Raw genomic sequence first — 27,971 nt, forward strand, 5'->3', positions numbered from 1 at the left:
GTGTCCCTTGCATGGGCAGGCAGATTCTTAACCACTGCGCCACCAACGAAGCCCCTAAATCATTGGATTTTGAGTAAAGCAAATTGTCTTCCATAATGTGGGTGGGCCTCATGCAATCAGCTGATGGCCTGAATTGAGCAGAAGAATGACCTCTCCTGAGCGAGAAGGGATTCTGCCAGCAGACTGCCTTTGGACTTGAACCTCAGCAACAGTTCTCCTAGGTCTCCAGGCTGCAGCCCACCCTTCAGATTTTGGACTTGCCAGCCTCCATAATGGTGTGAGGATATTCCATAAAATCTGTGTGTGTGTGTGGAGTATGATATATATATATTCACATGCATCCTATTGGTTTTGTTTCTATGACAAACCCTGGCCAATGGGCACAGGGTTTCCTGTTGGGGTGATGAACATGTCTTGGAGCCAGTTAACGGTGATGGTTGCACAAGATTGTGAATGCACCACATGCCACTGAATTGTACGCTTTCAGATGGTTAACGGTCACTTTTATGTTATGTGAACCTTACTGCAGTAGGAAAAAAAGTAATGATGTTTGTAAAGCATGCAGCACAGCCCTGACATGTCAGGAGTGCATTCTTACTGCACTCATACTATACACCCATAGCGCATCCATAAAAGACAACCTGATGACCAGGCCAAGTCTAGGGTGCGTCCATTTTGCCGTCTGGCTACTTCCACCAGTGTAGAGTAGAAAAGAAGTTGTCTTCTCCTGATGACAGCATTCTGTGGCCAGTCTGGTCCTCATCTGCATACTGAGCTTCCCTGCCTCCTGAACAATTCTGGCTCCTTCTCTGCGTGGCCCCAACACCCCCGGACCTGTATGTGGACACCCTCCCTATTTCACCAGCAGGACCCAACCCCAGGAAGGTAGGTTCTGTGGCTGCTGTCCACGGTGCTGATGGGGATTTGACGGTTGAGTCTAGTTTCAGCACCATGGTCAGAGTCTATGAAGGCAACACAGCCTCCCCCATTTTCTGATATCTCAGTGATCAGGTAGGCATCCGCTGAGCCCCATCTTTGGGCCTCTTCTGTAGACTCCATGCAGGATTCAGATAAGACATATTCAGTCAGAGCATGAGGGTAACTTGGAAAAATACGGGGGATGGATGTAGTTGGCAATGATTCAAACTCCCTTCACAATCCATGCATCCTGAATAGGGATAAAGCTTCTCAGAGGCCCGGGATGTTGGTCCCACACTCAGCATCACAGCCACTGGAGCAGACCGGCGTGTCGTATAATGTTCGTTTTCCCCTATCCACCTCAGAACTGTCCTTTACCAGACCAGGTTCAGGGTACCGGATACTGGGTATGACCAAAAGATAATGGACTGGCCTCACCCCAAACCGGTTTCAAAACCTAGATCTGCCTCTTGCCAGCTCTGTGTCCCTGGGAATGTCATTCTGCCTCTCTGAGGCTCCCTTTGCTTTTCTGGAAAATGGCAATGATAATGGTGTCTGCTTCAAAGGAAGCAGGTGATCAGAGATTATTCTATTCTGTTTCTCATAGGAAGCAAGCAGTTGGGCTAAGAGCGCGAGATCTTGAGCCAGGCATCCTGAGATTTGATCATAGCTCTGCCTTTTATTAACTTTGTGACTTCGGGAAAGTCACCCGATTGCCTCTACTTCGTCATCTATCAAATGAGGATAATGCCAGCACCTGCTTTTTGGGGTTTTGGTGAGAAACGAAATAGTTCATACACGAGATGTGTGGAGTAGAGTTTACTTAGCACTTACTTAGCACTCATTCAAGGATGTGAGCTGTTATGACTATTACCGTCATCGTCACGTGCCTAGACACAGCCTGGCAAACCGCTTGGGTTTGGTAATGATAGCTGCCTTTATGAATTATTGTTAGGATTTCTGTGAGGTTCCTTGGACCTCTGACATGGATGAAGAAACTAAAGCTACAAGTTGAAAAGCGGCTTGCCGGGGTCACACAGGCAAGAGCTCCAAGCCAGGGCTGGCTGACACCAGTGCACAGGCTTTGGTCACATTCCCGCCTGCCCACATTTAGCAGAAGGGCAGGAAGGACCTTAGGAATCCCCGACCCACCCTCAGGTGGAAGACCGAGGCTCGTGGTACTCTGGCCAGGAGTTTGCAGCAATTATCTCCTGGCCCTTCCCTATTTCCTCCACTTTGCCAGTTGTGCCAGGATACTCATTTCCTTCACAGAACCTGCGAAGGATTCCAGGAACTTTTCCTGCTGGGGTTGTAACCAGAGGGGGAGGGAACTGCAGATGGTCCTTTGGAAACATTGTTGGTTGTCCAGACCATGGGGAGGGGGGAGCTACTGGCATCTAGTTGGTGGGGCCTTGGGAACACCCCACAGTGCACAGGATGGCCCCCAACCCTCCCACCACAAAGAACGATCCAGCCCCTAGCGCCAATAGCTTCGAGGTGCAGAAACGCTGGTCTATGTGTTTGTAGATCCCAGCCCAGTTGGAAGGTGATACTGCAAACTAATTTTATGGGGCTTGGATGGGATGAGGTCATTAAAACCTTATTAGTTAGGGTTATTTTCCTTTCTCTCTTTACAAGGTGGGGGGGGGGCGGAATTCCCTGGAGGTCCAGTGGTTAGGACTCCATGCTCTCACTGCCGAGTGCCCAGATTCAATCCCTGGTTGGAGACGAAGATCCCACAAGCTGTGAGGTGTGGCCAAAAAAAAGAAAGAAGAAAAAATCTTTCCTTTCTCTCTTTACAAGGAGGATGTATTCAGGTATCATTTGTGTAACTAAAAATTACTTTACAAAAGAAGAAGCAGAAATAGCAGCGAATGTATCCAAGCCAAGGAAAGAAAGGAAACTCCTTGCAAGCTGTGTGTTGGGGGGTGGGGGTGGGGATGCATTGGGCGCCAGCTCAGCTGGAAGGAGGAGGGAGCTCCAGAGACAGAGCTCACACCAGACTGGCTGCACTCCCAGGGCTCCCTCTGTTGGCACAGATCCTGTCTCCAGCTCTTCTTTTTTTTTTTTTCTTTTTGGCCGCACTGCATGACTTTCAGGATCTCAGTTCCCTGACCAAGGATCGAACCCTCGCCCCCTGGAGTGGAAGCGTGGAGTCTCAACCGCTGAACCGCCAGGGAAGTCATCTGTCTCTCTGTCTCCCTCCCTCCCTCGCTCTCTCTCTCACCCCGTCTGTCCCTACCCTCTCTGGCTTCCTCCTCTCTCCCGCTGCATCTAGATGAGGCTCTTTCAAAGTCCTTTGGGTTGTTGGAAATACTTCCTGATGGGAAAACCCGAACCCTGGGTCACTCCCCACTCAGCATCCTCTGCCCACTCCTGAGAAGCTGGGGAAATGCCTGAACTCCACGCATAGGTCACCTTGCTTATGGTCTCTGCTCTCCGTGGCCTTTGGTAGAGGCCCTGCCATGCTGACTTCGTTTCCTCATCTGCTCAATGGACGTAATAACAGCACCTGCCTCATAGGTTGATATGAGGACTAAATGAGGTAATAAGACGGAGTGCTTCGAACAGAGCCCGCACACAGCAAGTGTTCAGTAGACTCGTCCTGCAGTTCGCCTGGGGCTCAGATCCGAACCAGCTTCCCCTCCCTTCCCAGCACAGCTGAACGCCTCACCTCCTCCACCCCTGCCTCTGCCTCACCCGGATCCAGGCCGGTGGAGTAGAGCCCCCGAAGCACCGCCGCACCTGTACACTGACCCAGGCTGCAGTCACCCCTCTATCCTTCCACCTGCTCCTTCAAGAGGCAGCCCCCGCTGCCCTGGGCTAAACCCTCCTCAAGTGCTCTAGACATGGGCTACCCGATACCTGGACCACTGGCCCCCAGTGGCTATTTCCATGAAATCAATGGAAATAGAATCAATGAAAATTAAATACAATTAAAATTTCACTTTCTCAGCCCCACTAGCTGCGTCTCAAGTGCCCAACAGCCACATGTGGCTACTGTACTGGACAGTCCCATCATTCCAGAAAGTTCTGTTGGACAGACCCTTTTCTTCCCTGCTCCTGGGGGTCCTGTCCTTTATAGAACCTACCTCTCCTATATCTTCCATCTCTCCTTCTGAGTCAGAGTCAGCCTGCCTGAGTTCAAATCCTGCCTGCGCAACTTTAGGGCTGCATTAGCTAAGTTACCTAAAAGTTAAGAGACAAACCAAAAAACCCTCTCTGTGCCTCAGTTTCTCCATCTGTAAAGTGGGAATAATAATACCAACCCCCCCTCCCGCCCATAGAGTTATTGCAAAGATTAAGGTTACATGTGGAAAGATCTTAGAACAGCTCCTAAAAAATTCTAAGCCCTTGATAAATGTTAGCTGCTATTACTGTTGTTATATACTTTCCTCCAAATGCTGAAGTAAGCTCAGGCCCCCTCTTTAAGTCTGTATGTAGTAGCAATGAATGAGTCCCAAAAGAAACTGCTAAGTGGGAAAAAAGTGGTAGCCCAAAACCATCCAGTAAAAGTTCCTTTGTGTGTTTAAAATGTGTGTTTAATATGTGTTTTCTTAGAGCACCATGTTGATCAGCTGTTCTCAACCAGGGGCAATATCCCCCCTCCAGGGGCCATTTGGAAGCAATGCTGGTCGTCTAAATCCTGGGGATGGGGAAGCTACTGGCATCTAGTGGGTGGAGCCTTGGGACGCTGCTGAACATCCCACAGTGCACAGGATACTCCCACCACAAAGAACCATCCAGCCCCAAATGCCAATAGCTCCGAGGTGCAGAAACGCTGGTCAGTGTGTTTGTAAGAGCCCAGCCCATTTGGAAAGTGGATACTGCAAACTAATTTCATGGGGCTTGGATTGGACAAGGTCATCAAAAGTTAAGTCAGAAAGAGAAAAACAAATACCGTATGCTAAAACATATTTATATGGAATCTAAAAAAAAAAATGTTCATGAAGGACCTAGGGGCAGGACGGGAATAAAGACACAGACCTACTAGAGAATGGACTTGAGGACACGGGGAAGGGGAAGGGGAAGCTGGGACAAAGTGAGAGAGCGACATGGACATATATACACCACCAAATGTAAAATAGATAGCTAGTGGGAAGCAGCAGCATAGCACAGGGAGATCAGCTCGGTGCTTTGTGACCACCTAGAGGGGTGGGATGGGGAGGGTGGGAGATGCAAGAGGGAGGAGATATGGGGATATATGTATATGTACAGCTGATTCACTTTGTTATAAAGCAGAAACTAACACACCATGGTAAAGCAATTATACTCCAATAAAGATGTTAAAAAAATGTCTATGTAAAAAAAAAAACCTTATTAGTTAGGGTTATTTCCCTCTCTCTCTTTACAAGGAGGATATCCTTTATGTAACTAAAAATTACTTTTTCAAAAAAGAAACAAAATAGCAGGAAGTGTATCCAAACCGAGCAAAGAAACCAAACTCCTTCTCTGACCCCTCCCTCTCCCCCCGGATATCCGTCCTGTCTTGCTCTCCTTTCTTTCACAGCAGACTCCCAAGTCCTCTGCACTTTTTCATCTCCTCACTCTCTCCTTCGCCTCCCCAGCCACAATCTGGCTTACGCCTGCCCAGCCCCCATGGGCAGTTCTCACTCTGGCCACCGGTCACCTCTGGCTTGCTATTAAATCCAGTGGATCTTTTTGTTGTTGTTGTTTAAATCAGACTGAGACTGCAGAGAGGGGACCTGTGCGTCCTTCCAGGGCTTCTGCAGCCCATCTCTCTCCTCCTCCTTCACTTTCTCTGGCTGCTGCCCGGCCCTGGTCCAAGTTCCTTTCCCTTTTCTTATCTCTCAATGTCACCCTTCTCAGCTGCTTCATCCCAGAACCCTGCTCTTCCCGCACTTCAGCCCAGAACCAGCTACCTAATTTGCGGGGTGCATTGCAAATGAAAATGTGGGGTCCCTTGTTCAAAATGATTAATAATGTGAAGATAGAGCAAACCGTGAAACCAAGTGCAGAGGGCCCTTCTAGGCGTGGCGACCCCCAAGACTGCACAGGTCGCTTGCCCGTGCAGCCGGTCCTGCTTTCCTCTCTTCTGGGCATGGCCTCTAGCAGCTCTTGTATACCTGTTCCTCCTCCCAGGCTCTCCAGCTTGGTGGCCACGCCACCATCCCCCGGGATCTGCCCTCTGAGGGTCCTTGGGGTAGACAGAATGCACCTCTAAAGATACCCAGGCATGAATCCCTGAAACCGATGAATATGTCGTATCAGGTAGCAAAGGGACTTTGCACACAAGATTAAAGTTAGGGACCTTAAGACGGGGAGATTATCCTGGCGTGATGGTTCATTTTACTTGTCCGCCTGGCCAGGCTGTAGTACCTGGTTGTTCAACCAAACACTAACCCAGGTATGGCCGGGGAGCCGTTATGTAGGTGTGACTAACATCTATACCCAGCTGACTCTAGGTAAAGGAGATGGCCCTCGAGAATGTGGGTGGGCCTCACCCAATCAGTTGAAAGGCCTTCACTGCAAAATGGGGAAGAAATTCTGCCTTAAAGACCACAGCATCAGGGACTTCCCTGGCGGTCCAGTGGTTAAGACTCTGCCTTTCCAATGCAGGGGGCGTGGGTTTGATCCCTGGTTGGGGAACTAAGATCCTGCATGCTACGCGGCGGGGCTCAAAACAACCACCAAACCAAACCAGAAACAAAGACTGAGGCGTCAGCTCCTAGCCTGACTGAGAGTTTCCAGTCTGCCTTATGGAATTCAGGCTTGCCAGTCCTTAGCATTGCAAACTCCCAATTCCTTGACATAAATTATGTATACTTCTGTATTAACTTATGCTGATTACCAGGTCATATATGAATACATCTCCATTACCGATGGTGATATATGTATAACGCCTGTGTTTTCCAGGTGGGCCGAGCCAAATCACATGAGCCCTAAAAGCAGAGGAGCTTTTCTGGCTGGAGGGAGGAGGGAGATGGGGCAGGCCTGCAAATCAGGGACACCTGAAGCATAAGAGGGGCTCAACTTACCGTTGCCAGAGGACAGACACAGGGAAAACACCGGAAGGATGCAGGCAGCCTCTTGGAGCAGACCAGCCCCCAGCTGACAGCTCAGCAGGTACAAGAGTCTTTTGTTTTGTTTTTGTTTGTTTCTGCTTTTGATGAGATGAAAGCATTTCGGGACTAGATAGAGGTGATGGTTGCACAACATTGTGAATGTACTAAATGCCACTTTATTTTTTATTAATTAATTAATTAATTAATTAATTAATTTATTTTTGGCTGCGTTGGGTCTTTGTTGCTGCGTACGGGCTTTCTCTGGTTGCCAACTCTAGGGGCTACTCTTCGTTGAGGTGTGAGGGCTTCTCGTTGCCGTGGCTTCTCTTGTTGCGGAGCACAGGCTCTAGGCACGTGGGCTCAGTAGTTGTGGCTCGCGGGCCCTAGAGCGCAGGCTCCGTATTGTGGCGCATGGGCTTAGATGCTCCGCGGCATGTGGGAATCTTCCCGGACCAGGGCTCGAACCCATGGCAGGTGGAATCTTAACCACTGTGCCACCAGGGAAGTCCCCTACATACCACTTTAAAGTGAGTCATTTTATGTTATGTGAAGCTAACGTCAATAGAAAATAATTACAACTTTTATTTTGTGGCCACGCCACGTGGCATGCAGGATCTTAGTTCCTAGACCAGGGATCGAACCTGTGCCCCCTGCAGTGGAAGCGTAGAGTCTTAACCACTGGACCGCCAGGGAAGTCCCTGGATTGTTGTCACTTTTTGTCTCTGTCCCACTCCTTCAAGATTCAGGGCAAGCCACACCTCCTTGTTATCTATGAAACTAACTCTCTCCCTCTCCGGCCCCAGCATCCCAGCCCCAGCGCACCGCGGAGCCAGCCTCCTCCCCGGGGCCTCTACCTCCCCCAGGTCAGGCCCTCTGGCACACTGGCCGCTGAGGGATCTTCCTCACACCCACATCTGACTCTTCTTGTCGCCGCTAGGCACTGGCACTCGGTGATGTCATGACCTTTCTGTGGACGAGTAGCTCCAGGCAGGGATATTCATCCAGGGAACTCTCCAAAGCAGGGTGAGAGCTGCCCCTCCGAGGTCACATCCATCCTTTTGCTGGTCTTACTGCCTGACCTTGTCTGTTTTTCTCTCTCTCTTTCAAGCCCACACATACTCCCTCAACAGCTGCAATCTGGAAGAAATTATTCTTCTACACAGCCAGACTTCCCCAGTTTCAGGAAATTCCAGGCTGGCAGGGGGAGGGGCCGAGCTGGGGGCCGCCCTGTCCATCCATCCATCCCCCGCCCCGTCTGCCGTGTTCTCTGGGCGGGCGCACACCCAGTGCCAGCCTCCTCCCCTGGCCCGCACTCAGCCCGGAGGGGCCTCAGCTTTTCCACCGCTACTTCCTAGTCCTTTAAATCCTAGAGGCAAACTTTTGGGGGATAAGGAAGGCTGGGAGGGACCTACGCCTTAACCCTCTCTGCCCCAGACAGACTGAGCCGCACTGGGCGTGACTCTGCGCCCCTTTGGGCTCCTACCATGGCCCCCGAGAGGGGCTGACACTTCAGATCCCGGTGCAGGTAAAGGAGGGACTCCATGCCAGGGTCTGCCCGGGTTGGGGCTCAGACTCCTGGGTCTGAGGGAGGAGGGGCCGGGGAGCTGGATTCCTGGGTCTGAGGGGGGAGGGGCCGGGGGCCTGGACTCTTGGGTCTGAGGGGGGAGGGGCTGGGGGCCTGGACTCCTGGGTCTGAGGGGGGAGGGCTGGGGGCCTGGACCCCTGGGTCTGAGGGGGGAGGGGCCGGGGGTCTGGACTCCTGGGTCTGAGGGGGGAGGGGCCGGGGGCCTGGACCCCTGGGTCTGAGGGGGGAGGGGATGGGGGCCTGGACCCCTGGGTCTGAGGGGGGAGGGGATGGGGGCCTGGACTCCTGGGTCTGAGGGGGGAGGGGATGGGGGCCTGGACTCCTGGGTCTGAGGGGGGAGGGACCGGGGGCCTGGACCCGTGGGTCTGAGGCGGGAGGGGATGGGGGCCTGGACTCCTGGGTCTGAGGGAGGAGGGGCCGGGGACCTGGACTCCTGGGTCTGAGGGAGGAGGGGCTGGGGGCCTGGACCCCTGAGGCTAAGGATCAAGAGAGCTAGGAGCCAGGACTCCTGGAACCTAAGAGAGAAGGAGGTGGCACTCTGGGCCCGGCCGCCTGGGTCCTGGATGCCCCTCCAGGTTCCGTATGACACTTCCTTTGCCAGGTGAGATCCCGCCCGGAGGAAGAAGGAAGAAGGCGCGGGCCTGGGACTGGGAGGCGGAGGCGGGCTCCGAACCAAGAAGACGGGGTTCCCAGCTTGAGCCGGAGCCTGAGAGTTTGCCTGCCTGGTTCAGCGGGGACCACGAGGTACGGGGCAGTGGTGGCCCAGGGTCCCCGGTCAGGTCTGGAGGGGAGCCGGCCAGCCGGCCAAAGGGACGGCGGCCGCGGCTGCTGAAATCCTGGGCCGCAGCCACGTGGCCTCAGGAAGCGCGCACTGGAGCCCCGAGGGGGTCGGGGGCTCCCAATCGCGGGTCCCCCTGCACCGTCTGGGTCCCACCCTCCTTGTTGCCTCTCCCAAAGGGCTGAGGACCAGTCGGGCTGGATCTGCAGTGGGTTGTTATTTCCTCTTGGCGGGGCTGGGGCCCGGAGAGGACAGAGGTGAGCCAGCTGTGCCCCCCACCCCTGCAGCTGGAGCCTCGGCCCGGAAAGAGAGGGGGCGGGTGGAGGCGGGAGGAAGGCGGCTTAGCGAGTGCGCGCGATCACCGCGTCCCAGGGTCCCATCCTGGCTCCCGCTCTCTGCCTGCTTTCAGATTGTCACAACAGCAGCCCCTCTGTACAGAGCTTGGGCCTGTGACGGCCTTTTTCCGAGTGTGACCTCATTGCGTCAAGCACACAGCAAGGGAGATAGAGCCTTCTGTTCAAGGGGACACGGAGGCTCGGAGAAGTGGAGTGACTGGCCCCCGAGGTCTCAGAGCTAGCGAGGAGAAGTGGTAGCTTTCAAAAACAATTTTGAACTCGTTGTTATCTAGAATGGGAAAAAGCAAAGCAAACAGGCAAACACAGTCAAGGGTGTAGGAAATCCCTGGCCTTGATGTCAAAACATTATTTTCTCCATGGGTCTGCACACCCTATCCTTTGGGGGCTGGGAGCAGTATCACATCATCCTTTGACTCCGGAGTTCGTCTGCCTGGGTTCCAGATTCAGCCCCCAACATTTGCTACTGTGTGATCCAGGGCAAGTTACTTCACCTCTCTGTGCCTCAGGTGCCACCCACATCTGTAAAAGGGACAAAATAACAGCGGTCTCCCCTCACTGGGTTGTTCCAAGGATTAAATGAGTTCATTCATTTGTGTGAAGCGCTTAGACCCCTGCCTGGCCCAGAATAAGTTCTCGGGAGATAGAATGTCAGCATCATGCGTGTACTCTACGACAACCCCTTGCAAACAGGCATTCTGATTTCCCATTTCTCAGGAGTAAACTAAGGCTTAAGGCTGAGGAAGTTAGTTCCGGGTCCCACAGAAAGGCAATGGCAAACCTGTTGTGTCTGGTGTCAGAAACCAAGATCTTAATATGCTGCTGAGCGCTGGAAAATGTCAGTGATGTCACCTTGTAGGGTGATAGGAGGATGGGATGAGGGGCAAGGTAGGGGGTGGGCAGGGAGAAGAGGCAATAGCTGAGAGCCGTCCAGGGAGGAGCCAGTTCAAGGGACAGCAGGCAGTGGAAGCAGTAACTCTGGGCTCTGGAGTCCCACAGAGCTGGCTTTGTGACCTTGGGGAAGTCATGTACCATCTCTGAGCATCTATTTCCTTCTCTGGGACAGGGGAGAATGATCCAAAGCAGGACTCCACTGAGCATTTATTGAGCATTTGCTGTGCGCTGGCTACTGTGCTAAGACTTTCCATGGGCAACATCTCCCCAATTCTTGCCAAGAGACTGAATTATTATATGAGCGTCATTCCATTCTTGAGATGAGGAAGTGAGGTCAGAAAGGTTAAGTAATTTGCCCAAAGTTACACAGCAGTGGGCACAGTCAGATCCAAGTCTGGGCAGTTGGCTTTCTGAGTTCTGCTCTTTTGAACTATGAACCACTGCCCAGGGATAAGGGGTGCTGCTAGCTCTGAGACAGGATTTTTTTTTTTTTTTGAACTGTGGATTGAGATTCATGAATAAGCAGAGGTCAGCATTAAAAAAGAAAAATAGGGAGTTCTCTGGTAGTCCAGTGGTTAAGACTCCGTGCTTCCACTGCGGGGGGGTGGGGTGGGGGGGCGGGGGGGAGTGTGGGTTCGATCCCTGGCCGGGGAACTAAGATCCTGCATGGTGCAGGGTAAATGCATCATGCAGGCATTTATTTAGTTAGTTATTAAATAAATAATAAAATAGAATTGAAACTGAGTGCCTAGCATGAGATAAGAGTAGGTCTCAATTCACAAAATGTTTGTTTCCCTTATGTGGGGGGGGGTGTGGTTGTGGGTGGGGAAGGAATGGTGACTGTGTGCCAGATTGCAATAAAATATATTTATTCATCTAGGTTGAGGTCAGGGAAGTTTGAGAAACACGACAGAGGTGGTAAATCAAGACTGGTTTTTCCAGAAGTAACTGTAAAGTGTGTGCGTGTGTGTGTGTGTGTGTGTGTGTGTTTGGGTAGGGGAGAAGGCAGCTCTCAGAACATATCCATCTACAATTATTTCAAATCCTTTTGGCTTTAATTTTTCTCCACGTTATCACTGATCTTTCCCATGGTGCTGGTCCCTGAAAGGACAAGGCTGGCTGCTTTGCCTGCTTCGTAGGATTTGATCTAAATTTTGTTCCACAGTTTTGTTTGGGAACACATGCCCCTCCCCAACACTATCAGTTGGCTGGCACTGTTAAAAATATAGTTTTCTTTGACTGAGTATTTCTATGCGTCCTGCAAGGAAGGTAGTGTCATTTTATCCATTTTCCAGATAGAAAACAGACAGAGAGCAATCACATAATTTATCCCAATTCATCCAGTTGGCAAAGGGTGGGGCTTCAATTCAAATGGAAAGGTTTTTTTTAAAATTGTTATTATTATAATAACAGTGACTGTTAAAACAAAAGTACAAGGTCATCAAAGTCCCTCCCAGAAGTTCCATAGAAACGGCCAAGTTCCAGGATATGGGCAAAGGTTGGCAGGCATATCTATTTACCATCGAGTCTGATGCAGTCATGTAGCTATAGGGTACCTAGTTAACAGTTCATGAGCTGCCCGTTTGGAATTTATGCCATTCTTGCCATGTTTTAACATAGGAAAATTTGCATGATTATTATTGTTACTCTTGTTTTCCAAGAAGTAAGACTTATATGTTTTTTTCAAAACCAGATTATTCAAATTATAAAATGCTGTGCAAATATATAGATTTCCCAGGCCCACCCTAAATCTCCCAAATTACAATCCTCAGGCCAGCCTACATGATGACTTTTGTATGTTCTAGGCAAAGCTTTCATGGAGATAATTATATATATATATATAAAATTATATTTTACGACTGCGTTGGTATAAAGGCAAACATAATCCAGACGTTTTAAAATAAAACACGGCAGCCCCGTCTGGGAAGGGGCTTCTGTACACCATGTGTTGAGGGGGAGGGTCTCATCTGTGCTCCCCGGGGTTTTGTGGGCTCTGCAGGCCCCAAAGGTGGCGGGGCTGGAGAGGAAGACCTGGGCCTGTGTCCCTGCCCTGCGGGAGCTGGGGACCAGTGGCCTCAATAAAGGACAAGAGGTTCAAAAAATAATAACAAAACGTTTAAACATGTGTGCGGGCCTCTAGAAATGTGGCGGGCCCTGGGCACTGTGTCTGTTGCACCCAAAGGACAGAGTCCGCCCTGTCTTCATGGTGGATGGCCCTGTGTTTAAGCTGGAGTTTCTGTCAAGTTTGGGAAGCAGTCCAAAAGGCTTGGTGAAGCATGTTGCTTGTTCTCTGACCTATAAAAGCTCAAACGTTAGTTCTTAGTGGAATTAACATATGGGCAGACCTAAATTTGAGTCTGAGATTTGAATCAAGCAGCTGTAACCTCGGACCTCTGGGAGCCTCAGTTTCCCCACTTGTAAAATGGGAGTGATCCCACCACCATCATCCTGTACTTATGGAGAGCATCCTCTGAACGGCTACGCCCAGGGCTGGGAACACGGAAGGCCTCGGTAGCGTCCTCCCGGGGTAGGCCGTGCTAACCCGTCCCTATCCCGCAGATGCCGGTCCTGAAGCAGCTGGGCCCCGCGCAGCCCAAGAAACGGCCGGAGCGCGGCGCTCTGTCCATCTCCGCGCCGCTCGGCGACTTCCGGCACACTCTGCACGTGGGGCGCGGCGGCGACGCCTTCGGAGACACTTCGTTCCTGAGCCGCCACGGCGGCGGGCCACCCCCTGAGCCCCGGCCGCCGCCCGCGGGGGCCCCGCGCTCCGCGCCGCCGCCCGCCGTGCCGCAGCCCCCGCCGCCCGCCCTCCGCGCGCCAGCGCCCGCCGACCCGCTGCTGTCCTTCCACCTGGATTTGGGCCCCTCCATGCTGGACGCAGTGCTGGGCGTCATGGACGCGGAACGCCCGGGCGCCGCTGCCGCCAAGCCCGACGTGGACCCCGGCCCCGGGGCGCAGCACCCTAGGGCCCGTTGCCTCCCCAACGCGGACCTCGAGCTGGACGACGTCATCGGCCTGTAGGCACCCCCATTCCCTGCGCCCTTACCGTCCAGCTCCCCACTTCTTTATACATAAACCGACAAGGGCTGTGCCCCGGGTTTTGTCTGTTTACTTTGCATGTGGGAAGGGGGGACGGGGAGGGGTGATGAGGTCCTGGCGCCTTTAAGAGCTAGGTGTGTCACGTGGGGTTCCGGTCCCAGCCAGGTGGGTGGAGGTCTCAGGATTAACCTGGTGTAATGGGATGCGGCCCCTTTAAGAGAGCCAGGGGCGTGGCTGGGCGGTGCCCCTCCCAGGGGCGGGGTTCCGAAGTGGCCGCTCCCACAGCCTGGTTTTTTCAGCAGTGTTGGCTGCGCGTCGCCGCCGCCGTCGCCGCCTGCCGGACGCGGTCCCGGGCCCGGCCTGACTCGCTCCCTGGGGCCGGCCGACGGCTGTGACCCCGTGAGCTCCGCGTCTCCAGTGGACCCAGCCCAGGCGAGCTGTCCTTTACCCCGGGAGCGGCCGCACAGGAAAAGTGGCCGGGAAGAGGCGTGGTCCCCGTAGAAAAGGGACGCCCCAAAGTTGTGTCATCCTGAGGGCGACAGTTGCGTCCCAAATCCGGGCTACGAAGTTCGTTCTGAGCCTACAGGCGTCCGGTTGTCCCGCGGAGGGCGCGGCCCAACGAATGCCCGGAGGGGCGTGATAGCACATGCAAATCATTAGGCGTGCGGGGTGTGCGAGCCCAGTTCGTCAGGGGCCAAGAGAGCGCGGGGCCGCATCGTTAAAGCACTGGACTAGGGACGGGGCCAGCTTCTCTAAGGAGCAAGAGTGGCGGGGCCGCACTTGTAAATCATTAGGTAGCGGAGCCAAGCTCACTAAGGGGCCAGAAGAGGCGGGGCCGCACCTGTAAGGTATTTGGATTGTGGGGGCGGGGCCGCATATGTAAATTATTGGGTTGGGGCCGGGGCCACAGATAAAAACCGCTTGGCTGCAAGGGTCAGGTGCCTCCAGGGCACCGCGGAGGGCCGTCTCACGCGCGAGGTGCTTTCCAGGTCGGGGCGGGGCCTGAGCCTCGTCCGTGACGTCACAGCGGTGCCTGGCGCCCGTGCCGGCAGGACTGACCCAGGTGCGGGAACGGCCTGAGCTGGGCGAGCGCGCCAGCCGCACCCCACTCCCATGGCGGCGGCCGAAGGGCCGGAGCCGCCCGTGGGGGCCCCCAGCGCGGAACCCGCGCCGCCGCCGGCCTGCCGCTTCTTTCTGGAGGGCCGCTGCCGCTTCGGTGCCCGCTGCCGCCAGCCCCACCCCGGGGCGCCGGCGCCGCCGCAGCCTAGAGGCGAGCCCGAAGCAGAGGCCAAAGCCAAGAAGCCGCCGCTGCGCACGGCTGCGGCTGTCATCCAGCGCATCCGCTGGGACCCGCGCCTCGACCCGGCCGACTTTTCCATGGGCTACGTCGACCGCTTCCTGGGTGTGCGCGAGAAGCCCTTCCTTTCCTTCTGCTGGGACGAGCCTCTGGCGGCGCTCGGGCCGGGCGTTCTGGCCGTGCCGCAGCACCGGGTGCGCTACTTCCGCTTCCGCGGCCGTCTGGTGTGGGACCGCGCCTCGCGTACGGACCTCGTCTTCGGCTCGGGCTTGGCTGCGGGCCGCGGGTCCACCATCCTGGACGCGCTCGACGGCGGGGATGCGCACGGTGTCGGAGAGGAGGGCGACGGCGAGGACGCGCACCAGACCGGGCATGCGAGCGACGGCGAGCACGTGCACGGAGCCGGAGGTGAGAGCAACGGCGTGGACGCGCACGGGACCGGGGGCGCGCACGACGGCGGAGACAGGGGCGGGGACGTGCATGGGACCGGGACCGGGGACGAGAGTGACGGCGAGGACGCGTATGGGGCCGGAGGTGCGCTCAGCGGTGGGGACACGGCCGGGGCCGGAGGCGCACAGGACGGTGTAGCTGCGACCCGTCTTGGCACCGGTGCGGGAGGGCGCGTACAGCCAGCTTGGACGGGACTCCGGGCCGCCTTGGCCCCGGATGGCGGAGGCCCCGAAGCTGGGCGCCTGGCGTTGGCAGGGACGTTATCGAGGATCCAGGAGCGGGAGTTGGGCGGCCCTGGAGGCCAAGGTTCCCCGTGGATGCAGCCAAGAAGGGCGCTGAAGCCAGCCGCCGCCGCTGCCAGGGACCTGGAGTCCCCGGGTGGGAAGCTGCCGGCTGTGGTAGCCCCGGGAAGGCCCTCGGAAGGCCTCTCTGAGACGGAAGTGGAGTGGGGTCCCGGGGTCTGGCCCGTGGACGGTGGAGCAGCCGGGGCCGTGGGCCCTCGCCGGCCCCGCCCCACGCACTTCGTGGCCCTCATGGTGACAGAGGCTGAGCTGCAGGCCGGGGTGGCTAAGGTCCAAGAAGAACTGGTACGAAATGCACCAGCTTGCGCGGCGTTCACAGTGCCTGCTCAGGCCCTGCACCTGACGGTGGCCCTGCTGAGGCTGGCGGGCCCCGGGGAGACGGCGGCTGCGGTCGACGCACTCAGAGGCGTGCTCTCGGACCCCGGGCTTCAGGTCCCTCAGAGGCTGAGGTTCAGGCGCCTGGTGTTCCTGGGCTCTCGTGTGCTCTGTGCGCCCCCCGACCCCCCTTTGGAGAACATGGCCCAAGTGCTCAGCCAGAGGCTGGAGGCCGAAGGGCTGAGAGTGCTGCAGCCCTGCAGGGGCCTACACCCCCACCTCACCCTGGCCAAGGTGCCCCAGGGTTCCCAAGTCGGCCTCCCCAAGCCTGGGTTCAGCCCAAGGCAGGAGCTGGGGAGCCAGCCCCTGGGGAAACTCTGGCTGTGCCGCGTGGGGAGGTCAGGGGGCACCTACCAGGCCGTGGCAGAGATCCCCCTAGTATCTCAATGCCCAAAGAAATAAAGGCCAGGACCCAGCCACCCAGAGGCAATCTAGCCCGGGGCAGAAGGACAAAGCGTGCACGCGTGTTCTCTCTCTCTCTCTCTTTAATTTTGGTTTCTCTCAAGCTTCCAAATGGTGCTCAGTGCTCCAAGGAAAGAATGAAGGAAGGAAAGGGGAGGGGGAGAGGAGGGGGAGGGGAGGCAAAGGAGGAACATCTGGAAAAAAAGCAGCCTGACAGTCCAGCTGTTTGCAAACTCATTGCACATCCTCCAGTTACATGGCAGAAGAGGGAGGGAGGACGGAAAAGAAAAGGGGAGGAAGAAAAAATAACTTAAACACACACAAAAAGAAAAGAGAAGGAAACATGACGTGAGCTGGTGATCCATGAGGCGGGGAGGGAGGGTAACCGTTTTACCTGTGCTGAACCAAGGGAGAGCGGGAGCAGGAGGCGGCGGCAGGGAAAAGGGGGAAAAACCAGAAGAAACATTGGGGTGGAGAGGGGAAGGGACACGGAGACAACTTAATACAACTGCAGACGAGGCAGCCCGGCCGTCGAGGTCCCGCGATGGCCTCCGGAGTCCTCAGTGCAGGCTGGCAGTGTGGATCTGGCGGTGGCGCGGCGTTGGCGTTTCTGGGGTCGGGGGCTGCGGGCAGGGCACAGTCTACGCGGCTCCCCTCGCCCCAAACACTGAGGCCCCGGAGGGCTGGGCAACAAGAGTCTGTGGTGAGGCAGATGAGGCAGCGGGCAGCGGGCTGGTGTGCTGGTGCCCCTGCCGCAGGCGGGCACGGGCGGAGCGGCCTGTCTTCTTCCACTGGCCCCCCTGGCATGGGATGGGCCAGGGTGCCGGGTCGCTACCGGAGTACAAGCTCGAGAGAGAGAGAGAAAAAACACTGAGACAGCATTAGTGGAGGTGCAAGGTGGACACAGACGACCCCACACACTATGCCCCCAACCCTCTGCTGTCCCCCCTCCCCCAATCCCATCCCTCAGAGGCAAAAATAAAAATGTAGAAAAATCTCTGTACAGACTCCCCGGTGGGCAATGGGGGCCGGGCTGGTGGCTCTTCCTGGAGCCCACTCCCCGCAAATTAATTTACAACCCAAGTCCACGGCTCAAAAACAAAACCCGCCGAGGCGGCGCTGGGGGGCTGCAGCCCTGCCCCCCACCCCCGGCGGCGCTGGTGCTCAGAAGGCCGGCAGCTGCGCCAGGCTGAGGCGGCAGTCGACGCTGGAGTTGTCCGGGCCCGTGTAGGCCAGGCCCAGGGGCTCCAGGAAGGCCCGGCAGGCGGCCTCACCCTCGAAGGCCAGCTCGGCCTGCAGGTAGGAGACTGGCAGCGCAGGGCGGAAGCTACGGAGACAAGAGGAGAACGCGATGAGGCGGGCGGCGGGCATGGGAGGGCCCCACGAGCAAGGAGTGGGTGCCCCCCTTCGGGCACCCGAAGGTTTCCTCAGCATGTCACCTGCTGGCCCCTCCCCAGCCCCAGCCTCCCCCCTCAGGGGCTCGGGGGGGCCCGGGGTGGGGGGGGCCCCAACCCCTCGCTGTGCCCCCCCTCCCCCTCACTTACCTGTGCGGGGGACGGGAGGAGAGGGGACAGGAGGGAAGGGCCCAGCTGGCTCCTCTGCTGGCCGGGGCCTGAGCAGCCCCTCAGGAGAGGGCCCACGGGGCCGGGGCAGGGGCCAGGTGCAGGGAGCCCCGCCCCTCCCGCTTGCCCTGAGCTGGGTGGGAGTGCTAAGAGGAGGCTTGGCCTGTGCTCTTCTAAGTACCGCCCCGTGAGCCCGCTGAGCTCCCTCCCAGCAGCTGTCACCCTACCCTTTACAGACACACACCGAGGACAGCGCAGCGGCAGAGCCACTTGGCCACTGTCACCTAGGACGTAAGTAAGTGGCAGAAAACGCTCAGACCAGTCCTGCCTGAAGCCCCCACTTCCTCACAGCCCTGGAAGTCCATGGGGGGCGGGGCACAGGACAGCCTGCTGCCCCCCAACACGGGGCTGGCCCCGGCCCAGCGAGCCAGAGAGAAGCCGCACCACCCTCTGGAGCAGGGGGACACAAGACCGTGAGGCCAATGACAGGCCAGAGCCCTCCCACTGGCCAAGCACACATAGGCTGAGGCAGAAACAGGAAGTGCTGAGGAGGAGACAGTGGCCTGCCCGGCTACAGCCCGGGGGCGGCGCAGAAGCCCGAAAACTGCAGGAGGAAGAGCCTGTGCGGCCGTGGAGAACACACCGGGGAGCCCAGGGTCCTTCAGGTACACGGCCTCCTCACCCCTCCTGGCTTAGAGAGCGGGTCCCGCGGCCCTGCCTCCTGTGTGTCTGCCCCACGGCCCCTGCCCCGGCCCGCACCTTGCCCTCATATCGGCTTGACCCAAACTGGATCCTAGGAGTCTCCTAACCTGCAGGGTAAGTGTCCCTCCCCAGCTGCAAACCACCCCCACGGCTCCCAACACACTGACGTGGCACTCAAGGCCCCACGTCCTCTGACCAGGGCTTCCCAGCCTCAGCGAGACTGACTGCGGCCAGGTGACCCAGCTGGGGGTGCCCTGTGCACTGCAGGGCACTGAGCAGCACGTCTGGCCTCCACCAGCAGAGGCCAGGAGGACCCCGGTTGTGACAACACAAGAGGTGTCCTGCCGTCGCCGGGGGGCGTCTCCCGCCTGACTGAGCACGTGAGCACAGGCTGCGCTCTTTGGGGTCCCGGCCTAGCTTGGTCCCTGCCTCACACCTGATCCCTGAGCATGCCTGGGCTCTCAAAACAGCTCGAGTGGGAGCGGGGCCTTGTCCCTGAGACCGCGGCTACCAAGGGCAGGGCCGCCTTCGCTGGGCGTCCCCACAGAGCAGGAGCTCAGCCACAGGAGCGCTGAAGAAGGTGGGCAGAGGCCTTGGAGGAAGGGGAGCCCGGAGCAAGGAGAAGACCAAGTGGGGTCCAGGGTGATGCGAGCAGAAGGTAAAGAGAGGCAAAGGGGCAGGGGAGCCCGGAGCAGTGAGAGACAGGACCACGGAGGAGGGCCCGCAGTGCGTGCGCTGGAAGGTGGAGGGACCAGAGGGGTGGGCCGAGTGTGGAGAGGAGAGAAGGGGAGAGAAGACCAGGACCCGAGGGAGGGAGACCAGGGGAGTCAGAGGTGCGGGCGGCGGGAGGAGGGCGGCACTGAGGCCGCAGAGCAGAGGGCCGGGGGAGAGCTCAGCTTCACATACGTTTTGATCATTGCCTTGAGGGCGGCCTTGCGCTCCCGGTCTGCAAACTTGTCCACGAGGTAGCCAGACATACAGGGCGCGTGCGAGTAGAGCCGAAAGAAGCGGTGGTAGTTGCCCAGGGCCCAGGCTGCCCTGAGCGCCAAGGCGTGGGCCACACAAGGGTCCGCCTTCAGCTCCCGCGTCAGGTACGCCAGCTCCGTGGTGATGTCTGCGGCCGGAGACGAGGAGGTGAGCAGGGCCAGGAGCTGGGGGCCCGCGGCCGCCCCGCTCTGCGGGGCTGCGCCTCACCTCCTGAGTTCTTGGTGAAGATGTAGTAGAGGATCCGGTAGGCAGTGAACTCGCCCACGTTGCCTGGCAGGTTCTCAGCATACAGTGACTTGAGCTGCGTCTGGCACTGGTTGAACTCTTCGTGGTCACCCTGGAGGGCAGGGAGGGAGGAGAGGAGCAGAGTGAGGCCAGGACGGGGGTGGGGGGAGCCGAGGGAATCCTGTCAGCCCCTCACCTTCTCCAAGGCGATGCGGGCGTGGGTCTCGTACACCTCCACCGTGAACTCGGTGCGCACACCTTGCACCTGGGCAGCGGGAGAGCAGATGTCACACCGGAGCAGGGCGGGACCAGCAGTGTGGCCCCCTCCCCGGCCCCCGCCTCACCGTCAGGTCCTGCCGGATGGACTTCATCTGCTCGCAGGCGAAGGCATAGTCCTGCTTCTCCTTCCAGTGGGACTTGACCATGCACAGCGACTTCTTCAAAACCTGGGAAGGAGGTGAATTGTGGCTCAGGATGTGCTAAAACCTGCCACAGTTCCACAAACTCGGGGTCCTAAAGCGGAGGCCGCAACATTAAACCCACCCAGTGGCTTGATCCCGACATTAAAGGGAATAGAACCTAAGAGTAAAAGCGTGCACACGGTCTCCCGCGTCAGCACAGGCCGCGCATGCGTCCCGGGAGGACACATCAGCCCCGCTCCCAGCTCGGGCCTCGGGACGTTGGGACGTGGATGTCCCAGTGTCTCACAGGCACTGGCCGGGGACATCGGCTTCCTTCTCCTAGTCTCCTAAGCACGAGGCGAAGGCTCAGAGGCCAGCCCAGCCTTCCGACAAGGCCACAGGCTCTGGACTTGGCTCCGAAAGCACAAGCTCTGGGTCCAGTTCACCTCTCGGTGCCTCAGGCCCCCTGTGCACAGGCAGGTCCGGGTCTTCCCCGAGCCAGACCCCTGCCCGCCCCGCCACCTCCTCCCATGTTGCCTCTGCCATCCTCGCAGCGTTGGCCCCGGAGGCCTGGTGCCAGCGCTGGCCTCACAGGGAGGACCTGCCCTCGCTGCCAGGGGGCGCTTACCGCCACGGGGCGCACGGTGGACGGGTCGGGGGCGCAGGTGAGACGCAAGTAGTGCTTGGTGATGTCAGGGCAGGTGCCCACGATCTGCAGCTCGTGCCAGTCGGGGTCGGCCCCACCGCTCTCCAGGCTGCTCATCTGCAGCACCAGGGGCTCCAGGCGCAGGCGGCGGGAATGTCCGTGCTGGAAGCGCGCCGCCCGCTTCTGCTTCTTCAGCTCGCGCTCGGGATCCTCACACTCCAGGGCCGCCATCTTCTTGCGGCTGCGCTTGGTGGGGGCTAGGTCGTGCCTGGGGAGGGGGGGAGGGAGGGAGGAGGGGCCCTGAAGGGGCGGGCGTGGCGCCACCCCCTGCCTCTCCACCGCTGCCCAGACACAGCCCTCCCCCTCCCAGCGGCCCCTCCTCCCCGGCCCCCCAAAGCCTCACCTCTTCCCACGCTGCGCCCTGCCTCGGCCCCGGTCCATGTGGGCCCCCCGGCCTCCCCGGCCCTTGGGGGGTGGGTTCCTGCGACCCACAGGGTGACACTCATTCCCTGAGTAGGAGCTGTCGGAATCCGAGTGCGAGTCACTGTGCAGAGGAGCACAAAGGTGAGGCCTGAAACGTCTCCTCCCCCCGCCCCCGGCCCCGCCACCCAGCGGCCTCGCACCTGCGGCGGAAATGGCGGGTCGGGGAGCGGGAGGAGGAGCGGGAGCGCGAGTCGGTGCTGGAGGAGGAGCTGTGGTCCTTCATGAAGACATTGCGGTTGCCGAACTTGGCGAAGCTGCTGCCCCGGGCTCGGCCAGCACCCCCAGCCCCGGGCGTCCCTCGCTGGGACTGGGCACCCCCGCCCCTGGTCGCTGAGCCTGCCCCCCGGGGAGGGTGGAGGCTGCTAGGGGCCTCCCACCGCTTCTTCTTGGGGCTCTCAGCCACAGGCTCCCGAGTCAGCCTGGGGATATAGCAGGGGAGGGCATCACCACCCGGCGCCCCGACATCCCCCAACGCCTGCCACCCGCCCCTGGACACACGAGCTCAGAAGGAAGGGCACTTACCCAGGCAACTCGACTAACACGACGCTCAGGTGGGAGACAATCCCAAGGTTTTGTGTGTCTAGAGGCTGCTGGCAGCCGCTGAGTAGCACACCTCCCGCCTCCACGCTCTCACCCCCGGGACTCCCACCCCAGCAGCCTCCCACCCCCAGGACCCCATTCTCTCGCTCCTTCAGGGCCCCGGACACCTAGGATGGCAGGTCTCCAACTGCAGCACCAGGCACCTCCCGAGCGCCCCCCGGCCCCACGCACCCCGGCAGGGGCTCCCGGCTCCAGTCGATGGTGTAGGCCGAGCCGTCCTGGAGCCTCGCCTGCAGCACCTCCTTGAGCAGCTTCTCCGTCCGGTCCTTGTCCTCCTCCGACTCGCAGGCAGTGAAGCAGCGCTCCACGTACTCCTTCATGTCCTGCGGCCAGTCGTCGGGCTTACCGGACAGGTTCCCCCTGGCGGAGGGAGGACAGGTGCAGACACTCGGTTGGGGAGTGGTACCCCACGACCCAGGTGGGACCGTCATCACCGCCCCTCCCGGGCAGGCACTCAGGGCAAGCCCGTGGGGCAGGGGGGCTCTCTGCTTTCTAAGGAGCAGGCCGTGCCAGTGGGCCGCACGCAGATGCTGAGCACAGTGCCCAGGGGCTGGGGCCGGGCAAGGGGGCGGCCGTCACCTGTGGTTCTGGGCCTTCTCGGGGTTGGGCTGGGGACCGAAGCTGCCGTGCTGGCCCTCCGTGGTGGAGCCAAAGCTCTGGCTTGTGACAGCGAAAGGCCGTTTCTGAATGTTGAACTTGAGCCCACCAGTCCCAGGGGCCGCTGTGAGGGCAGCAAAAGCTGGGGTGAGGCCTCCCCCGCCCACGTGGGCGGCCCCGCCCCCACCCCCGGGGCAGGAGCCCTGAGCTCCAGAGAAGGGCGCCCATTCCGAGCGGCCCCACGCACCGCCCCGGGAGGTCCCAAGAGTGAAGCAAGGTCCAAGCACCCCACGTGCCTCGCGCCAGGAGTCCTGTGAGGCCCCCTCCCCTCCGCGGCCCAAGGCCACTCACGCTTCATGCGGTTCCACAGCTGCTGGCCCTTCTTGGGCTTGGCGGGCTCGCTGTAGCCATGCTGCCCGTAGGCCTGGCCCGAGGCAGATCCTGCCTGGCTGTGCTGCGTGGCAGGGGCCGTCCCTGGCTGCGGACCGCTGCTCAAAGGGTGAGCCCCACGCGGGGGGTTGGAGGGCTGAGGGGGCTGGGCCGCTGGCAGCTGCTGAGGGGGTGCCTGGTAGGACAGGCCTTCGTCCATACCCGGGACCGGGGGCTGTGGGCGGAGCGGCCGCTGAGGCAGGAGCGGGCACCCCGGGCTGGCCCTCGCGCGGGGTCCGCGGCTACCTCAGCTCTCAACTCCGCGGCCGGACGCTCCCCCGCCTCGCCACCCGCACCCGCAGAGCGCCTCTTGAGGCGGGGGCTTCGGCAACGACAGCCACCCCGCCCCTCCCACGGCCCAGCAGCTCAGGCACCGCACTACTCTCCCACAGCTCCCACTGCTGAGCGGCGGCGTCCGCCCCCGACGGCACCCCCACCCCGGCGGTCACTGTCCGAGCACATGTCACGTGCCCGTCAAGACACATGTGGCACACGCTTGCGGGAGCCGGTGATAAAGCCGCGATCCTTCCCTCCCCCCGCCACTGCTGGACGGCACCGCCTGAGGCGCAGAGAGAGCGTGACTTGTAGTTTGGTTGGCCACCGGGGCGCTGGGATTCACACCCAGGTCTGCCCACCTCCCCGGCACGAGCTCCACCGCGCCTCCCAGCTGCACGTGAAGTGCAAGGCTAGAGCGTGTGTGCGTGCGTGAGAGAGAGAGACTGTATGCATGTGGGCATGTGCTGAGGGGAAAGCACAGGAGAAGGCTGCCACGCCACAAAGCGCTCCCACCGTCACCCCAACACCTCAGCCCCCTGGCCGTACTCAAGCCCTACACCCACCCTGGTTTCAAAAACTAAGCTTAGCCTTCCTCGTTCTCAGATCAGGAACTGCTGGGCAGGAGCAGCTTAAATAACGCAGGTGTCCCCGCTGCTGGCCCGCCACACCCCGTGGTGAGCCGGGGCGGGGTAGGGCGTTACCTGGTTCAGAGTCCCTTGGTGCTGCGCTGCGGACGGCTGCTGCGGTGCAGCTGAGCCGTAGGAGCTGGCCATCCCGTACTGGGAGGGGGAACCGTAGCTCTGGTACATGCTCTAGCGAGGGCACAGGAGGGAAGGATTAGCGGTGGGCCGATTCCTTCCCTAGAGGCCTAGACCCGCCCCTCTCTCCCAGCTGCTCAGTTTGCAATCCTTTACTGATCTCTCACCCTCCCTCTCTCCACCACATAGAAGCGCCCAACTCCCTCATGCTGAAAAATTACCAAATAAAATGACCACCTCCATGTGTCCCACATTCCACTCTCTTCAACAACTATTTACTGAGTACCAACCCATCTAAACACTATAATACAATGAAAAATAAAGACAGAATGAACTTTGCACTCAAAACACATGCCACAATAGACACCCAACACAGCCAGCATTAAACAAAAAAAAAAGCCAAGCAGAGAAGCCGAGTGGCAGGGTGAGCAGTGGGAATGCCACTCTAAGGAAAGCCTGTCCCAGGAAGCGCACTCCGAAGGCGCTCTCGGGCAGCCCTCTGCTAGGCGAGGGCACGGCGAGTGTCGGCACGCAAGGAAAGGGCTGAGGCGGCAGTGGACTCAGTGTGTGCTGAGAGGGAGGAGTCTCTGTGGCAACGTGGGCACAGGGAGGGCAGCGTGGGTGGCCACCGAAGGACCTGGGCATTTACCTTGTGGACCATGAGCTCAGGGAGGGTTTTCCAGCAGCTGTCACTGCTGTGGTCAATCCACCCACTGCCCCGGACCCTGCCCGACTGATCCCACCTCCGCCCCTCCACCGCCTGCCCCTGCCGGGCTGGGTGGGCACTCACCACAGGGTAATAGTAGCTGTACGGATAGGCATAGTTGTACTGCTGGTACCACTGGTAGTACTGCTGCTGCTGCAGAGCCGAGGCTTCTGCCTGTGACACATACTGTGGGGGGAGAGAACCACGTGCCATCAGGGCCCCACCAGGGCAGGTCTGTTTACTGGTGGTTAACTGCCAAGGGACAGAACTGGGAACACATCTCTCCACAGAGAGCCACCACCTCTAGCACCGGACACAAGCACCCCTCCCTCAGGCTGGATTCCCAGGGACAACGACCACATGGTGCCCTACTCACTACTCAAGGGCTCCCAGGATGTCCTCAGAGCACCCTGCCCTGGTGATGCGAGAGGACACCAAGTGTGTGCGTGTGCCCCACGCCCGCGCAGGGGACGCTGCTCACCTGTGCACTGGCCACGGGCCCGCTGCTGCTGGCCTTGGCAGAGCTGCCGGCAGCTCCCGCTTTGCTGATGCTGGCCAGGGCCTGGCGGGCCTTCTCCCACTCGGGGTTCTCGTGCATGGGGGTCTCCATGCCACTCTCTCTGCCTGCCCCGGCCACCATGCTGTACTGAGAGGACCTGCAGAAAGGGGACATCAAGTCAGCCCATTCTCCCACTGCAGACGGTGGGCAGGACGGAAGCAGGCAAACCCCAGGGCTTGAATCCCAGAGCCTCAATTTCCTAATCTGTGACACACTGACAGCCAGTTTCTGCGTCACAGTCTTCAGTGAGCGACAGATGCGATTACCTACCTAAGGTACTTTTGCAGATGCCTGCTACATACAGACGTTAAAACTCAAACCAAAGAATTACCAGTAACCACAAGACTTAAAACACCACCTGATGCCTAACAGATCTAAATGCTTTACAAAACCACAAATTCTGTCTGATAGCACCTCAGTCAGAAAATCATCACACTGTTTTGGAAAAAAACGAGGAATTAAAAAAATAAATGAGTATTAAGTGTTGGAGGCTGCCTCTTATTCCCAGTCCACGGAATGAATCATCACACTTCTGTGAAACAAGCACTGCACTGTGAAAGGTGAACGCTCAAAGGAGTGCCTCGGCCCCATCCCTACCCCAGGGGCTGTGGTATCGTGTCCCCCCATGCTGTGTGACGGCCCATCCGGAAGACAACACTGGGTCTTGCTTCCTCTTGCCCTCCCCTCCGACCCGTCCCTCTAGCCTCACTAACCAATCCGTGCTACGCTGATCACCCACGTTGGCCGCCATCTGGACCCTGGGGTGTACGGGGTGGACCTCGGGAGCCAGACTGCTTTTTCACTGTCTGCAAGAAAAAGAACGAATTAGGAAGACTCCAGAGGGAGCAAGAAACATGTCAACAAATAGGGAAGAAAAGCAAATGGGCTCACGAGAACCCAGACAGAAAAGGGAGTCTGAGAAAGAAGGAGCCAAGGGGTGAACAATCTGAAGAGAATTCTGGGTGTGGAATTAAAGGGCTACAGCCTGAGGGAAAGACCCTGGCCCCTCTGCAGTGCTCTAGGTGGAAAACAAAGGACTGGAAAACAGGGAAGTCCAAATGAGTTTCCCAAAGAGAAAGAGAAGGATCAGAAACCCATATGAAGAAAGGGAAGGGTTCGAGGGAAACCCCGAAACAGGGACAGGGTCAGAGGGCAGGGTGGGGGACCTCAGGCAAGGAGCAAGGAGGAAGATGGCTTCTGAGAAGAAGCTCTAATAAACAAGGGCTAAGTGAACCTCCAGGCTGGAAGACCTGGAAAGACCCCTGAGAGAAAGTCTGTAAAGAGGGAAGCATTTGAGGAAGCCTTGAGAAAAGAGAACACTGGAGAATGGAGAAGTCTGGGAGAAAAAGCCGATTTCTGGAAGTTACTCCTGGAGCAGGAAGAAGTTGAGGGTGCCAGAGAGGAACCCCGGGAGTGAAGAAATGAGTTCTTAAAAAGCTCTTAAAAGACTAATTTCAGGAAGGCCCCCTAAGGATAGAGAAAAACGTACATGGGAGGTTCCTAGAAGCAGGAGTAGACCTGGGAAAAGAGAAGAGGCGAGCCCCTTGGTTGGGGGTCTGGTGAGAAAGCTTTGGGGACGCCCAAAGAGGTCCAAAACATCTTTAGGGACTTGGAGTGGGATGGACAGAACAGGACAGCAAGAACATGAAGGAATGTCCTGGGGGCAAGAATTGGGGGGCCTAGACTTGAGGGAGGAACTGAGAAGTATGGGGGTGCTCAAAGGCGAGTCCCGCTGGAGAACCCGAAAATCCTACAAGAAGTGGAGATGTAAGGAGTCTGGAACTGGAAAAAAGCCTAGAGAAGACAAGCCATAAAGAAGAGACCGAACGGAACTGGGCGGAAGGGTTGGGGGCAGGGAGGTGGGGGGAATCACGAGTGGGGATAGTGGGTGGAGCCCCGGGACAGGAAGAAAAGTGGGGGTAAGGTCTGGGGGAGCCTGGAGGGAGGAGGTTTCTGGGCTGGGGCGAGAGCCGGAGGCAAGGGGGCACCTGGCCGTCCCGCAGGCCCGGGGAAGGCACAAGAGGGCTAGGGTGGAGGAAGAGCTCGCCTGGATCCTCGCCACTGGCCCCGGAGCCACCGCCCCGGCCAAGCCGCGCGTGCGCACCACGTCCCCGGGTGGGGGGAAGAAGACAGCGCAAGGGCCGCCCGTCGCCAGGGTCAACGTGGTCCTCCCGAAGGAACTGCCGGGTCAATTGGGGTTGAAGAAAAGGGGTGCTCTGGGCCCAAGAATTCCGAGCGCGCGGGTGCAGAGGCCGACGGCGCAGGCGCCAGGGTGCGCAGCCGCACTCCCCACCACTCGTGCGCAGGCCCAGTGGCCCGGGCTCCTCCACACCCTGTCGTCGCTCGCGCGCGGCGTCTGTTGATCCAACCGCCGCCGAGGCCTCAGGGCCCGCGGGGCGTAAGGCCAAAAGGAAACGCCGCCTCCGCCCGCCCGCCCGCCGCCGCTCGGTACACCCACCTCGTCCGTATGCCCCTGGGACTTGTCAGCGGCGCCTCCAAATGATAGCAACACGGCCGCAGGACTGCTCCCCACCCGGCTGGCTCTTGTTTTCCTTGGGCTTCGACGCCCGGATCGTGGCGTCTTGACGTCACGCGAAGGCCTCGCCCCGCCTCCCTCGTCC

At 58.6% G+C, this 27,971-nt stretch overlaps 4 protein-coding genes across 8 annotated transcripts in view; 3 read left to right on the plus strand and 1 right to left on the minus strand.

Moving 5' to 3' along the window:
- Positions 1-8,321, plus strand: part of RPS9 (ribosomal protein S9) — a 129,833-nt gene extending 121,512 nt beyond the window's left edge. For both annotated transcript variants that reach the window (XR_007474319.1, XR_007474320.1), the window contains 2 exons: positions 6,796-7,005; positions 7,882-8,321. The gene's annotated coding sequence lies outside the window, so the exon portion shown is untranslated. The remainder of the gene's footprint in view (positions 1-6,795; positions 7,006-7,881) is intronic.
- A 692-nt stretch (positions 8,322-9,013) lies between these two features.
- CDC42EP5 (CDC42 effector protein 5) lies at positions 9,014-13,645 on the plus strand. The gene is made up of 2 exons (XM_012538047.3): positions 9,014-9,273; positions 13,114-13,645. Exons 1-2 carry the CDS (start codon positions 9,112-9,114, stop codon positions 13,573-13,575), a joined length of 624 nt encoding a protein of 207 aa, XP_012393501.1. The 5' UTR covers positions 9,014-9,111; the 3' UTR covers positions 13,576-13,645.
- Positions 13,646-14,509: 864 nt separating this feature from the next.
- LENG9 (leukocyte receptor cluster member 9) lies at positions 14,510-16,761 on the plus strand. The gene has a single exon (XM_004283341.4). The coding sequence runs from the start codon at positions 14,707-14,709 to the stop codon at positions 16,417-16,419; it is 1,713 nt and encodes a 570-aa protein (XP_004283389.1). The 5' UTR covers positions 14,510-14,706; the 3' UTR covers positions 16,420-16,761.
- Positions 16,502-27,966, minus strand: LENG8 (leukocyte receptor cluster member 8). Of its 4 annotated transcripts, none has more exons than XM_033411895.2 (16): positions 27,809-27,966; positions 26,064-26,156; positions 25,273-25,447; positions 24,876-24,977; positions 24,029-24,139; positions 22,974-23,226; positions 22,605-22,746; positions 22,197-22,385; positions 21,566-21,844; positions 21,346-21,486; positions 20,925-21,210; positions 20,240-20,341; positions 20,092-20,160; positions 19,878-20,007; positions 19,590-19,797; positions 16,502-17,746 (listed from the first exon to the last, which is right to left on the minus strand). In XM_033411895.2, the coding sequence occupies exons 2-16, from the start codon at positions 26,099-26,101 to the stop codon at positions 17,584-17,586; spliced, it is 2,388 nt and encodes a 795-aa protein (XP_033267786.1). In that variant the 5' UTR covers positions 26,102-26,156; positions 27,809-27,966; the 3' UTR covers positions 16,502-17,583. The 4 variants fall into 4 exon arrangements, with proteins under 4 accessions (XP_033267786.1, XP_033267785.1, XP_049559340.1 ...); XM_033411894.2 differs by having other exon boundaries at positions 22,974-23,244; XM_049703383.1 differs by lacking the exon at positions 27,809-27,966 and adding an exon at positions 27,455-27,638 and having other exon boundaries at positions 22,974-23,244.
- Between the last annotated feature and the right edge of the window lie 5 nt (positions 27,967-27,971).

The sequence above is a fragment of the Orcinus orca genome, chromosome 20 (assembly GCF_937001465.1).
Source record: "Orcinus orca chromosome 20, mOrcOrc1.1, whole genome shotgun sequence".
NCBI classification, from domain to species: Eukaryota; Metazoa; Chordata; class Mammalia; order Artiodactyla; family Delphinidae; genus Orcinus; species Orcinus orca.

What these genes read in the sequence shown, in the direction of transcription:
- CDC42EP5 (XM_012538047.3), top strand. Translation starts at nt 9,112, where the DNA reads ATGACACTTCCTTTGCCAGGTGAGATCCCGCCCGGAGGAAGAAGGAAG. An exon ending in GGTTCAGCGGGGACCACGAG is followed by an intron (nt 9,274 to 13,113) that starts GTACGGGGCAGT and finishes CCTATCCCGCAG; the next exon opens with ATGCCGGTCCTGAAGCAGCT.
- LENG9 (XM_004283341.4), top strand. Translation starts at nt 14,707, where the DNA reads ATGGCGGCGGCCGAAGGGCCGGAGCCGCCCGTGGGGGCCCCCAGCGCG.
- LENG8 (XM_033411894.2), bottom strand. Translation starts at nt 26,101, where the DNA reads ATGGCGGCCAACGTGGGTGATCAGCGTAGCACGGATTG. An exon ending in ACCCGCCATTTCCGCCGCAG is followed by an intron (nt 21,487 to 21,565) that starts GTGCGAGGCCGC and finishes TCCTCTGCACAG; the next exon opens with TGACTCGCACTCGGATTCCG. An exon ending in CTTCACCAAGAACTCAGGAG is followed by an intron (nt 19,798 to 19,877) that starts GTGAGGCGCAGC and finishes CTCCGGCCGCAG; the next exon opens with ACATCACCACGGAGCTGGCG.